This window comes from Molossus molossus, unplaced genomic scaffold (genome assembly GCF_014108415.1).
Source record: "Molossus molossus isolate mMolMol1 unplaced genomic scaffold, mMolMol1.p scaffold_m16_p_22, whole genome shotgun sequence".
NCBI lineage: Eukaryota > Metazoa > Chordata > Mammalia > Chiroptera > Molossidae > Molossus > Molossus molossus.
Window position 1 is genome coordinate 11,364,432 of NW_023425358.1, and position 13,730 is coordinate 11,378,161.

Consider the following 13,730-nt stretch of genomic DNA (forward strand, 5'->3'; position numbering starts at 1 on the left):
TTCCAAGTTCACAGAGCTGGTGGTAGGTAGGCTTGCTTGTATATCTCAGATCGCACGGAGTATCAGACGGTCATTGTATTCATTCACCCTTTCGTTCGTTGTTTCATCTACTTACTCACTTATTCCCTTATCTGTTCTTTCAACATTTGTTAAGCAGTTACTATGTCGCTACGGTTGAGTCACTGGAAATTAAAATTTAGACAGAATATGGTTCGTGCCCTTGAAGGGCTGAGGTGTTTTCAGCCGTGGAGACAGAGCTCAGGCAGAGGCTGAAGGTGCTGATGTGAAGCAACTTGTGAGAACACAGAGGAGGGCGGGCAGGATTCACTCCAGGAAGGGCCTGGAAACCTTCAGGGACCAGGGTGTGGGCGCCTGGGGGGTGGCGTTGCTGTGTCTTGACAGATGAGAGCGAAAGGTGGGCCAGGGCTTTGCAGAAAGGGACAGGCCTGGAAGAGTGCACCCAAGGGTGAAGCAGTGGGGTGTGTTCAAGGGACTCGAACAAGTCCCGTTAGTTGGATGCAGGGTCCGTCAGAGGGAAAGACGGGAACCGTGGCTGATAGGTGACCAGGGGCCAATTTGGGCCTTTTGGGCTTGGATTATCTTTTGGGTTAACAAGAAGACGTCTTTGAAGGAATTTATTTCTATATCATGCTTTTTAAAATTGTGGTCGCAGTGTGTTCTCTTATTTCTGCTTTCCTGACTGATACTTTTCCGAGAAGCCTTATCTTTCACCCGGGTCTGAGGACTGAACCGCGCGTGCGTGGCGACCGGCCCGCGGTGACGTGGGTTTTCAGTCCCTCACACTTGCTCCACCCCGGCGGGAACGGCAGCACTTTCAAACGGTCACGTGCTGGATTCTCACCACAGCACTTTACAAGGCGACAGAAACTTTCCCTTCCCCAAACATTCCTGTTTATAATAATAGAAATTTCGTCCATTCCGTGAAGCTGGAGGTGACGAAAGTCTGGGCTGGGGAGGAATATATGAGCATGAACCAATGATGCACTATTGATAAGATGGCTTTTCAAAGGCTGTCATTGGCGATGGGGGAGCTTGTGAGACGCGGAACATTGGCTTGTCTATCTCTGGGCGCTTTGCAGAGGTTTTGGACAGAGGAAAGCTAATCAGGAGACCTGCATGGGGAGAGAGGCGTGTTATTTAATTAGCTTCACAATGGGCTGACTTGAAGGCGCGTGGTGGCTTTAATAGAGGGAGATAGATGTCCTTTTTTGCAGGGCTAATTGTTGGGGAAAAGCAGGGTCTTTGTTCAGGCCCAGCATGAGGGCTCTGATCTCTTGGAGCCTAGGGCTGCCCCTGCTTATAATTTTAGACAGAGCTATTCAAGGCTACTCTGTAGAGAAAAGAAGAACAAGAACAGTATTGTGTGTGCAGGATCAGTGCCCAAACCTCCCCAAAGTCACTAAGAAAAAAAGAGAGAATGGGAGGACCCGGCCGTGTGCATTTTGGAGTATTTCCCCATCGTTTCTTTGCTACGCTTGTTGGAAAGGGCAAAGCTACACTTTAATCAACTTGGAGCTGAGGCAGGGTGACTTAACTAACTACCCCCAGAAAACCAATTAAGTTCACTTTCCCAATGATAGGATGTTCATCTTGCCAAAATGGAACGAGCCACCAGTGCGGAGACGACGCATATTCCATGCTGCCAGCTTGCATGGCGAGGTGCCAGGCACTGGTTGTGCCAGCATGCAAATTACATAGCTGATGCCCTCTAAATAGTGCAATCTGTGTTGCTAGAGGGCAACATAAGAGCAGTGATCTGCTGAATGCGGGCAGAACTGGCAACCAGAATACCTTTCCCTGGGGTTCTTTTGGGCAGTTGGTCAGCACAGGTAGTTGACATCAGCAAGTAAAACACTTCATCTGAGTTCTGGGTAGCAAGTCCAAGCTCAGAGGGAGTGCTGCATGGGCCCAGCATTCTGTGACTAACCACGTGCCTGGCCCAGCTGGAGACGGCTAGAGGTTCAGGTTTAGAGTGCGACGTAAGCCTTAGAAAACGTTTGGCTGTCAGAAAGTGAGGTCAGGAACATGTAAGATGGGATAACACAAGAAAAGACTTTCATGAAGTGAAAGCAGTGTTGTTCTGCCTAAAGGGGGGATGGTTTGGAGAAGGCCTCGGCGGCACGATACAGGGTATGTGTGTACGATTCTGCTAAATTACTGACCAGCTCGAGAGTCAAATAGTGAGGCCATTTGGGTAAGATCTTATTTTGCTCAGGAGGCACAAAATCACTGAGTGGGTATCAAACCTGCAACCCACAGTGGCAAGAATCCAGTACTGGAAGGAATCCAAGAGGGCGCATATGCTCCTCTTTGCTGCTAACATGTAACGCAGCCATGGACATGGGATTAGAACTTCCATAACCACATTTCATGTCTATATAACAGAAATCAACCCCTCATCCAAGGGGAATGGTGTCAGGATTTGTGTGATTTGCAGACTCAGACCTAGAATTATCTCTATCATTATGTCACGATTTTAATCGCACACACCAAGAGGGGCCACGGGGCCACCACGTCCTAATATTTTTGGAGAACACTCTGTGCCACAGTTTGGATGAACTTCCACGAACATTTTATACTCACTACGTCTGAGGTCACAATTATGTTTTCCAGTTAAAAGTAGCAGTGAAGTGAGTCCATACTCCACATCCGATGCAGTGCGAGCCACCTGCACCCATTCATTCCACACTCAGGTCAACCCTGTGGACTGGGCACTGGGATCGGCTCCGTTCTACAGGAGAAACTGAGGCTTTCTGAGGCCAGAGGACCGACAGCTGGGGAACGGCAGGGCTAAAACCCAAACTGCTGTCTACCTCCTTCTGAAGTCTGTGCTGCTCTTTCCTAGCCTTCTACGTGGCCTTCTCGGCTATTTCAGGAGGCGCAAAATCACTGAGTGGGTATCAAACCTGCAACCCACAGTGGCAAGAATCCAGTTTTGGAAGGAATCCACCAGGGCGCATATGCTCCTCTTTGCTGCTAACATGTAACGCAGCCATGGACATGGGATTAGAATTTCCCTAACCACACTTGGGTTAGGAAACCCAAGCCTCATTGTTTATTTGGCAAGAAACTGCAGGTCTGTTCAGCCGGTCTGACTCAGTGGTTGAGCGTTGTCCCGTGCACCAAGATTCCTCTGGTTCCATTCCTGGGCAGGACACATGCCCAGGCTGTGGGCGCAATCCCTGGTGAGGGGCGTGCTGCACACAGCCAATCCACCTTGGTTTTTCTCTCTCATCGATGTTTCTATCTTCCTCTCCCTCTTCCTTACTCTGTCTCTAAAATCAATAAAAAATCTATTAAAGACGAGAGAGAGAGAGAGAGAGAGAGAGAGAGAGAGAGAGAGAGAGAGAGATTCAATGAAAACAGACAGAAATGCTCCGCAGCGGAACATGTTCGCTCACTGACTATGAGGATTGTGAGGATGCGGGGCCCTTCCTGGATCTGCGATGGTGGCCGCCAGCCCCCTCTGCTGTCTCTCAAGGCTGTGGAATGCCCTGAAAGAAAAGGCCATAATCTTTTTGATTTTAACGAATTCTCAGCTTTATTTCTAATTTTTAATTCCTGGAAAGGGATCTCTTCTGGGAACCTGCCTGCCCTGGGCTTTCCTCCCACAGTCTGTTACCTGCCCCCCACCCAGCTGCACGTCCCCTCCCCCTCCCCAAAGCATCCTTTGTGGCACGTCTCACCCAGGGCCTTTCTGGGATGAAGTCTTTCAAGATGGTTTCCCAGTCTGGGGAAAACACGTGTTTCTGATCAATCCGATGCAATACATTTCCACGAAGAAGGAACTTCCATATTTTCTACTTTCTTCCTTCACCGCCTTACCTGGCATTACGTACGGGTGGGAGCCCCGAGCCCTGGAAAGCGCTGCACAGGCCTGATTACAAGGTGTCCTCCTGCACGGGACACGTGTTGGCTTTGCTCCTCTGCTCTTCACCAACATGAAGGGACAAAGGTGTTGCTGTAGAGGAGCCCGTCCAGATAGATGACGTGAGCGTCAACGCAGGACCCTCCGCCACCTGCCGGCTCCTTCACAAGGGGGGGTGCAGGCGTCCCCGCGAGCACAGCTGGCTTCCTGCAAATCAAGGAGGGTTTGTCTCTTCTCAGCCCTTAAGAACAGGGAACTAAATGTGAGCTGCAATCCCAGAGAAGCCGATATATCGCTTCTTGAAGTTGTTGTTCAACTGTCAGCTTTCTATCAGTGACATATCTGCTGCTCAGTGAGTTCTGAATGTGAACCATGCCACGGGAGACCCTCGTGGATTTATCTTTCTGCGGTTTTACGGAACTCAGATTCTGGGCACAGTTTTCAGGATGGTACACATACAAAAAGAGGTTTGTAACAGCCAGGGAATTGAAAAGAGGTCTGCCTGTTACTGCCTCTGTTACTAGATTCAGCATTGGCAAAGGTCGGGCTTGCACTGACTCATTGAAGCCCACTGATGTTGTACACTGAGGGATGCAGAAGGTAAGATAGAAATATGCCCAATCGAAGTGGCTCAGATGGTTGAGTGCCATCCTGTGCACTGAGAGGTGGTGGGTTTGAATCCCGGTCAGGGAACATATCCAGGTTGTGGGTTCAATCCCCATTAGGGACACGTACAGAAGGCAACATCAATGTTTCTCTCCATCTCCCTTTCCCTTCCTCTCTCTGCACATGTCCTCGGGTGAGGATTAAAAAAAAAAAAAGAGCCCTGACCAGTTTGTCTCAGTGGTTAGAGCGTTGGCCCATGGACCAGAGAGACCCGGGTTCGGTTCCTGCTAAGGGCAGTACCTCTGTTGCAGTTTGTCCCCGGCCCCAGTTGGGGTCGTGTGGGTGGCAACCACTAGATGTGTCTCTCTTATATCAATGTTTCTCTCTCTCTCTTCCTCCCTTTCTCCCTCCTGCTCTATCTCAAGATAAATGCAAAAATGTCCTCCGGTGAGGATTAAAAAAAGAAAGAAAGAAAGAAAAAGATTCCTGTGTGAGATGTTTATAGATAACGGCAATGATGTACTCAAAGAATGTTAGATTTACTGGCTAGTAAGATATTCTCAGTGTGACGCATTCCATGGGCCTGTCATATGAACCTAGGTCTGAAGGCAGTGACACAAAATAGTGTGTGTTTATGATCGCCACATTATTACATCACAGCTCAGAGGCAGTGGTGGACCCTAACCAAGCCCATTATTGCCTTAGTTTCTATGGCTTAAGATCAGTCTACTGCCCAGTTGACACAGTGCCATTGTTCATTAGCAGTTTTGATTAATTAAGTGTGGAGAAGGGTAGGCTGTCACAGTCCAGCCAGCAAGAGAGTGCAGGTCTCCTCTATGTGTCTCTGCATCACCTGTGAGGTGGTGGCGGCTCAGCCGACTCCCCTCCCCTCTCCACTCCCAGTCCCACTCTCAGCCCACCCCTTCCTCACCGCGGGGGTGCCTACAGGACATCCAAAGGATTCCAAAAATGCACTTCTTCTGGGGACCAACCAGCTGTAGTACATTTGAGAAGGTGCAGGGGATTCAGAACAGGCCCTGGACTCCCTATAAAGTGTCCAACAAGCTATCCTTTCTCACAAAGACGGAGAAAGTTGGGTTCATTTTTATGCCTTCTCTTATCTTACAAATAATGAACACAGCGTGTACATCTTACCTTCATGATAATCATGGAATAAAAGATTTAGCTTCAAGCTCAGAAATTCTGAAGCCTGTTTCTGAGCCACAGCCTGAGACTATGAACAGTGTATAAAAGTTCAGGACGACAACAGAACAACAGGTTTGCTTTGTGGTTGGCCAAATGCCATTTTCCACAAACATCTATACCCGTCTATACTCACATGAAAACTAAAACGGATATGATGACCTTAGGTAACACTTTCCTTTCTGGGGATGGGAGGTAGGAGATGAGAGAAACAGGATAAAAGTTTACAGAGACCTTTTCAGTTGGAAGAGAGTCAGTCATTTGATTATTTCTTTAGTCTTAAACTTTGAGGAACGTTTAGTCTCACAAAAAATAGAAGACAGATACCTGAGTGAAAGGTCTGTCTTTGGGATGTTAGAAAGTTGTCTGTTCATCAATTTAATAAACAACGTGGTTTATTGAGCTCCTTCTGTCTTGAGCTGCACACCCAGCTTACAATGAGGACTGAAACTGGTCTGCCTTCTGGCAGTGTGGGAGACAGACACGCATGCTCAAATAGGCACTGGGGGTGTGCTCAGCTGCTGAGCACAAAAGGGACACCTCGTGGGGATCGGGAGGGGAATTCTTTGCATTCAGCAAATGTTCTTCATGTTGAGGAAAGACTGAAAAAGGGCCTTTCTGTTCAGTGTAGATTTTTGGCTTGACCTTCCCTTGCATCTTCTGTGACCTGCTGAGACCCTGCCACTTCCATTCCGCTCTGTGTCCTTTGCAACTGTGCCCGGTTGAGGACCTCCTGTTGACTTGTTTTATTGTCATTCCATCACTACTGGCCATGCAGGACAATTACACTGGCTCTGTGAAGTACTGGTTATATCACCAGCCCTTAACTTCATTCTGGAATCGTGGGAATTTAGATCCCAGAATGATAAGAACATAGAATTACTGTGACTCTACCTCCTCCGGTCCCCTCTTCCCCTCCCTCTGGCCCCCCACTTCCCTTTCCACGATTCTCAGAGGAGGTTCCTTCTACTGCTCCGCCTATACCATCGTCCTTTTCCTGTCGGGAATATTTCTTCTTCTAGTGCTTTCTGCTTGGCTTCCAGTATCAAGAACAGGATGAAGAAAATCTCTACCCCATCTCTGACCCTTCATCTCTAGGGTGGTAAATGCTAGCCCTTCGGGGCGATTGATTTGGCATTTCAAAATGAAACGAGGAGGAGAAGTGGGGAAGATTCCACAATAAAATTATCTTAATTTAAGATCCAGACCACAACTGCAGAGAACATCTGTTTTGAAGTCTGGTGTCTTTGCAACCAAAGGCAGAACAAGGTAAGGTCAGAGGAGGGCCTTAGACTTCCAGCAGATGAGACCACCTGCATCCTGGGGAGGGGTCAGGATCCTGTTCTCAGGGGCACCGGGCTCCCTGCTAGGAGCCTGGTTTTCTGCTTCTGCCATGTGCTTTAAGAACATTGGTCCTCCTACCATCAATGCTAATGCCATGATTCCTCCACCTCCCCAAGAGGCCAATTTAGGACAACTTAATTTGGAATCCAAATTACATGATCCCCAAAGACTCACGGGCAGCATGCATTCTGCATTATCCCTGCCCAGGAGGGAGCAACATTCCTGGGAAACCGTGTGCAGGCTGCATCAGGGAAGCAAACTGATACAGGGTGTGGGGGGAGCCTTGGAACCCCCTGGCTCCCGGCCTCTTTCTGTGTGATTAGGGTCTGATTTGCCGCAAGAGGAATACGTGATGTCTAAACTGGTGGATTTTAAAATGTCTCCTGGTCTGTGGAGGGGACCGATCCATCCCACGTTGTTGGGGCTGCAAATGCAGCTGAATGGTTCATAATTACAGTCTAAAGAAAATGCAGATGGCAATACACCAACCCAGACCCCGTTCCTCCTTACAGCCCATGCCAAGCTGTCTTCCACAGGGACGAGGGTGGTTATCCTACAATGTACCTGCCCAAAGGCAACACGTTCAGTGCAGAGAAGATGGTTATATTTCCAGAAACTGAGTCTGATCATCTATCTGTTCTGTATACACCTATCCTGTTTCATGTCTCAAGAATGTCGGGTAACAGACCAAGCTGAATGGCAGTGACTTCTCCAGCAAATGTGACATGTAGAAACATAAAGAGCTGCCATGGCCATTGGAGAACTTCAATCAGGGGATCCCTGGCGTTGCTTTTTTCAGGCTGTGTGCCCTTGGGCAGAATGACTGACCACCTCCAACTCATTTCTCCCTCTGGCACATAGGAGGGCTGGACTTGTCTTTCTGAGAGACTCTCATCTAGCTCTAACATGTGACAAAGCCAAACCTAAGATTTTGTCTCCCAAGAGTCACCACAAACGTGATCTTCCTTCTGAATTTGAACCACAGCTTTTCTGTGACTCCTACATACAAATCTTCAGTTTTCTCTTCTAATCAAGTAGTGCTGGAATTTCCCAACTGAGACCAAAGCTGGGCAAGCTCCCAAATCAGGAAGTAAGGAGGAGACTTGGGGAGAATTTTAAATTGAACGTGATGCTTCTCCCTGAGAGTCCAAGATCCTCTGCAAAGGGGGTGGCCGTAGAAAGATTTAACGCGATTTCTCAAATATTCCACCTTATACTGGATCTTAATAGCAGTCACAATGATTTAATATTAATTGAGCACTTTTTCTGACCTGGACACTGTACTAATTGCTTGCATTTTCTCATGTAATCTTCCAAACAACCCTAAAAGGTGGGTGCTATTATGATCCCTTCAGCACACATGGAGGAACTGAGGTTCAGGACTGTGTGACTTACGTGCACTCCTTCGGCTGGTTGGTTGGGAGAGCTCGGATTTGAACCTGCGTCTTATTCCAGAGCCTGCATGACTGGCTTTCATCTCGGTTTTATTATGAAGAGCATTCCCAGGCAAACGGGCCCAGTCCTCCCCGGCCCATCCCTCCTCCTGCTTCCTCCTAACTGCAGCTCCTCTTATCGCTCATTGTTTATTGTACCATCTAAACAATAGCTAATGAGTCTGTGTGACATGGAGGCAAAGCCAGGGCTGATTTTATTCCCTGAAACAGAGATGAGGTTGTGACACAAAAAGGTTAAGTGGCTTTGGTGAGGTCACAGAGCCAGCCTGCAGTCAGCCACAGCTCAGAGCTGAGTCCCCGACCTGGGTTCTTTAATTGACCCCAAGGCCTTTTGACATCAGAGTTTAATTAAGAGAGTTATTTTCATTTTTCTTTCCATCTCCGATTTTCCATTTTATTGCTGCTTGATAATGGTGGACATCGAAGCCCCAGGCATCTTTCTTCCTCTTGTGCTTTCATTTGACTTGACTTATCACATAGAAACCACTGGCTTCAGAGTTAAACTTTAGAAGGCTGTTTCTGTGTCAGAGACTGTTGTCTTTTCTCAAAGAAAAACAACCACAAACTCAGACAGGTTGTTAATCGAGGAGTTTTTTTTTTTTTTAATCTTACATTTAAACCGGTAAATTAACATCTGTGAGTCATCAACTTGTTCTGGATTAGCCGTTAGTGGTCTGAATGTTTTTGTACTTAACCTCTAATAAAGCGTATTTTAGCTTGAAACTCGGGGATTCTTTGGTTTGTCAAAGTTCAAAATTCAGGAACTAGACAACTTATTCTAGCACACTTCTGGAGAGGGAGGGTCTCTCTTCCATGATTGTTTGAAATTAGGTTGATTTTAATTATTTCTTTTTTGTTAAATTTGGGGTGGAGTTGAGGGAGGAATATAACTGAGGGAGTTTATGTTTTTTTACACACTCCAGGATTTTCAGGGAATTCTTGTAAAAATATGACTATTTTCTTATACAGTAACGTTTAGTTCCACACCCTCGTCCCTTAACTTCTGCAGCCTTTTTTTTTGATCCTTATTGACATCATGTTCCTAGTTTAAGGAATTTTAGGACTTGCTGGATGTAATTCCCTAAGTCTAAGGAATGTTTAAAAACACAGTTCTGTTTTCTTCTATGTGCGAGAAGCAAAGAAAGCCACATTCCAAGCAAAAGCTACAAAGCATGTCCTCGGTTGATTTTTCTTGAATGTGTTAAAAATCAGATATAATCTAGGAACACCTTGGCAACTAGAAGGCAAGGCTATGCTAATCTCATTTCACTGGTGGGGAAACTGAGGCACACATGAACTTGAGTGACATGAGTGCTGGGGATAGAGATCCTGCTCTGCCATGTGGGGGAAAGGGCAGATCTAAATCCCACTCACTGACTTGCTTTGTTCATCTTCACAAGCCACGGCATATCAACCTCACTGGGCCTTCGAATTAGAAAGAGTTGGTGGCAAGTAGAAGCCTACGTGACCAGGAAGTTGATAGTTCATCATTCAACACATATTTCTGGAGCATCTGCAATGTGTCAGGCACTGGGTCAGGCATTATTTTTAAAGATATGGCAAGACAGATATGGCTTTCCAAGTCCATAAGAACATTTAGAAAAATCGACTTGGGTCAAGTTGATACTTGCAATATTATAACTTGTCCATATTAGTGCTTTTTGTCCCAAGTGAAATTTCAACCAGAAAGTTAAGATGCATAACCTTCTGATAACATCAGTATTCATGATTATCAGGTAGACATAAGTTTCTGGGAGGTATGTGATGGCCCCTGGCTATGTCCCCAACCTCTCCATTTTCTCAGCCGAGTTTCCTTGACTGGACTTTCAAATGTTTCCAGCTTCTGTGCTTCGGGACTGGCTGGGTTCAAAGACGGTGACTGACCTGTTGAGTTGCCGTTGTTGAAGAACCGAAGGAATACATCCCCCCACCGCTGGAGTGGGAAGTGTTTACAGTTGAACCAGGGCGGGTTTTCAGTGTCCAGTTTGGGAGTGGGGGTCGGTATTAGCAGCAGTGTTTAGTCTAGCCTGGGAAAGAAAGCCGAGGAGCTGACTGGGGAAGAGAGAAACGACTTGTTCTGAGGAAGCTGCTTTAGAAAAGAGAGACGTACTCATACTTGGATGAAAACAAAACCCAACATTTCCTTAAGGCAACATCAATGAAAGAAAATTCCTCAAAGCAACACTTGATTTGCTCTGTTCTTCCGCTAATGTATTCACAGTGGGTAAGGCAAGACTGGCTGAAGATTCTTTTCTTCGAGGCTCGTCTGAAAGTGTGAATGTATAATTCATTCATCAGCTGTTTTCCCCAGCTTCTTCCAGGATCAGAAACGCCTGTTCTTATCCCCTGCAGGCCCCCATTGTTTTATCATACCTTTTGGAAACACAGCTGGATTACAACAATCCTTCAAAAATTAGGATTATTACATACAAATATTTTCCTCTGGTTACTGAAGGAGGGGCATGATTTGGAGTTTGAACCGGAAGTTCAAGATGTATTTTCTATCCCGAGTTCCTTCCCTCCCTTGCTCTGGGAAGCCTGCAAGTCAGAATGCTTCAGGGAGATTCACCTGGGATTAGGTGAAAGTAAGCAGGTGTGTTAAAATTTATCAGAGGCAGGGTTACAGTTACAGGCCAGTTGTGGGAGTTCAACATATGCTTAGAAATCAGAAAACAATATTCTTAAAAATAGCTTTCTCAGAGGTTGTTCAGAAAAAACTATATTTAATCTTTTAGTTACTCAAAGGTATACATATCTCCATGTCTGGTCCTAGCTATCTCTATATATGAGTAGATGGACGGACCTCTATAACTCCTGGTTGTTAATTAAGATCAACTCCGTTTAAGACAACCCATGTACCAGCGGCAAATCAGTAATCACCCAGGACCACGTTGTGGTGTCCCAAGTGTCTGCAGTTCCCAAATGGAACAGGGGCTGTGCAGTGTGGTTCTGTCACGGATGATGTACTCCAGAAATTCAAAACCACGGAGCCCCTGCGTCACTCTGTTGGTGGTGGTGGTAGTAGAGTAGGTTGTCAGTTTTGTCTAGTAGAGGAGAGTCTGAAAGGGACAAAACGTGGGCCAATGGTGACATAATTAAAGGAACAGAACACTCTTCCCCTTCCGTGCCAGGACTGCTCCCGGTTAAAGGGAAGCTTATGGAAGCCCAGGACTGATTCTAGTTTGGGGGCCCTGTTCTGGACTCTCCCAATAAAGAACACAGCAGAATGAGAACCTCTGTTTTGGGGTCTTCAGTAGGCTGCCTTGGGCTCGATGCTTATCAGGGCAGGTCTGTCTGTTCTTGATGGCTCTGCTGGGCTCTGAAAAACCGAAGGCTCTCCAGAAACAGTGCTGAGTCCTGACTCGCAGGAATACTGGTTGGAGTCCAGTATTCCCAAAGCCCGCCGAGGACCCTGGCTCGCGAGTCTCCTGCGCCTGCTCGCACGCACGCCCTTTATCCGCATGCCTCACGTCCTGTGTGTCAGTCTTTGTGAATGAATGATGTACACGCACTTCCAAAACTATGCTGCTACCGGGAGGGGGCCTGAGCGGGTGACCAAGCGCTCAAGAATGCGTGGAGAATCAGGGCGACTTTCCCGAAGTGGCCGGGGAGACTCTGCACGCAGCCGGCTCCCCGCGGCCCTGCGTGTCCGTGCCCCGGCCCCCAGCCCGCTGGAGGCGCACCCGCTGGGCGCCGACTCCTCCGCGGCCTGGCAGCAGGGCCCGGGGGTGGGGGCGCAGGCTGCCGGGAGCTCCGCCCACCTTCCTTTCGCTTTGGGCGGCCGCTAGCGATTGGCCGCGGGTCCGGGCCCAGCCGCCGGCCGCCCCGCCCCTGCCGCCCCGCCCGCGCTCCCCCCTGCGGAGGTCCTGGGGGTGGGGGGGCGCAGACCCAGCGCCCGGCTCCGCGCAGAGAGAAACGCCCTAAAGAGGAGGGAAGAGCGCGCGCGGGAGGGAGGGCCGGCGAGCCGCTCCTGGGATCGGGGACGAGCGGAGGCAGCCGGCGGCCGAGAGGAGGGAGCGGGCGCGGACGAGCAGGGAGCGGCGCGGCACTGGCGAGCCTGGGACCCTGAGCGCGCGACTTTCCCCGCAAAGTGCCAACTTCGCCGGAGACTGCCGGGCGCGCACCTTCTGGGCACGGGGGAAAGTCGGCGGGAATTTGAGGTTTTTAGGGAAGAACATCGGATTGCCCCCCCGTCCCCTTTCCCCTGTTACGAATCCCCATTAAAAAGAAAAACAACAAGAATAACAGCAAACTTGCTATCATCCTGTCGGCCCCCCACTCCTGGCACCATGAAGGCGGCCGTCGATCTCAAACCGACTCTCACCATCATCAAGACGGAAAAAGTCGATCTGGAGCTTTTCCCCTCCCCGGGTGAGTGGTGACTGCCGGGGCGCCCACCCCAGCTCTCGGCCAGGGTCTCCTCCGTTTCCCCTCCCTCGCAGTCTCCTTCCAGGCAGTGCGTTTGTGCCTGAGCGGGCGATGCTGGTGGCAGCTGGAGAGAGGCAGCGAAGAGGACTGTTGGTGGCCTGAGACCCTTGTTTGGGGGGTGGTCTTTATTTTCACAGCTGTGTTTTTGTGAGGAGTGGGAAAAAGCTTATAGAATGTCCAGCACGCCCATTCCCGCTTCTTTATTTTTCCAAATGAGCAAGGACCCTCTGGTTTTATTCCTTAACGTTTGGGGCATGGACAACGGCCACAGAGGACATCTTTCCCCTGACTCTGCATCTCCCAGGAATGGACCTGGATGGAGGGCATTGGGCAGTAAGAACGGAAAAGGTGTCTAACTGGCTGGCGCTCCAGGGCATTTTCAAATGTCTTGCCTTCCTGAGCTCCTCTGTCACATGTCGCTTTGCTTTTTAGCTGCTCTTTTCTGGATTGAGGACAAGGAGATGGGAGGAGAATTGAAATGATCATCTTAACTTCGGGAAACATGCTGATTCTTTTCATGCAGATTACTCACTTGATCCGTATTTCTAATCTGTCATAAATTCGCCCTCTGGTACTAAAGATGTATTGGAAGAGGGAAAACATCCCAACACCCAGTGTGACTGAGTCTTTGGTTAGTGGGTAGTGTTAGCCTCCTCTTTGATTTGAAGAATTTTAAGAAGAAAGGAATAGGAGAGAAATTTCATTTTGCCTTAGGCACAGTTTTTGGTGCTAAGCCGTTTAATGGAGTCTGACACTTCATTATTCCTGGAATAAATGCAGTTTAAGAAGAAAAGATGATTTAGGAT

The 13,730-nt window shown here is 48.3% G+C and overlaps 1 protein-coding gene across 2 annotated transcripts in view; it reads left to right on the forward strand.

The window, feature by feature from the left end:
- Window positions 1–12,486: 12,486 nt before the first annotated feature.
- ETS1 (ETS proto-oncogene 1, transcription factor) overlaps window positions 12,487–13,730 on the forward strand; it is a 65,755-nt gene continuing 64,511 nt past the window's right edge. The window contains exon 1 of one of the 2 annotated variants that reach the window (XM_036276716.1): window positions 12,487–12,867. In XM_036276716.1, coding sequence (XP_036132609.1) covers window positions 12,786–12,867 — 82 coding nt within the window. In that variant the 5' untranslated portion in view covers window positions 12,487–12,785. The remainder of the gene's footprint in view (window positions 12,868–13,730) is intronic. The other variant, XM_036276718.1, reaches the window with a different exon arrangement.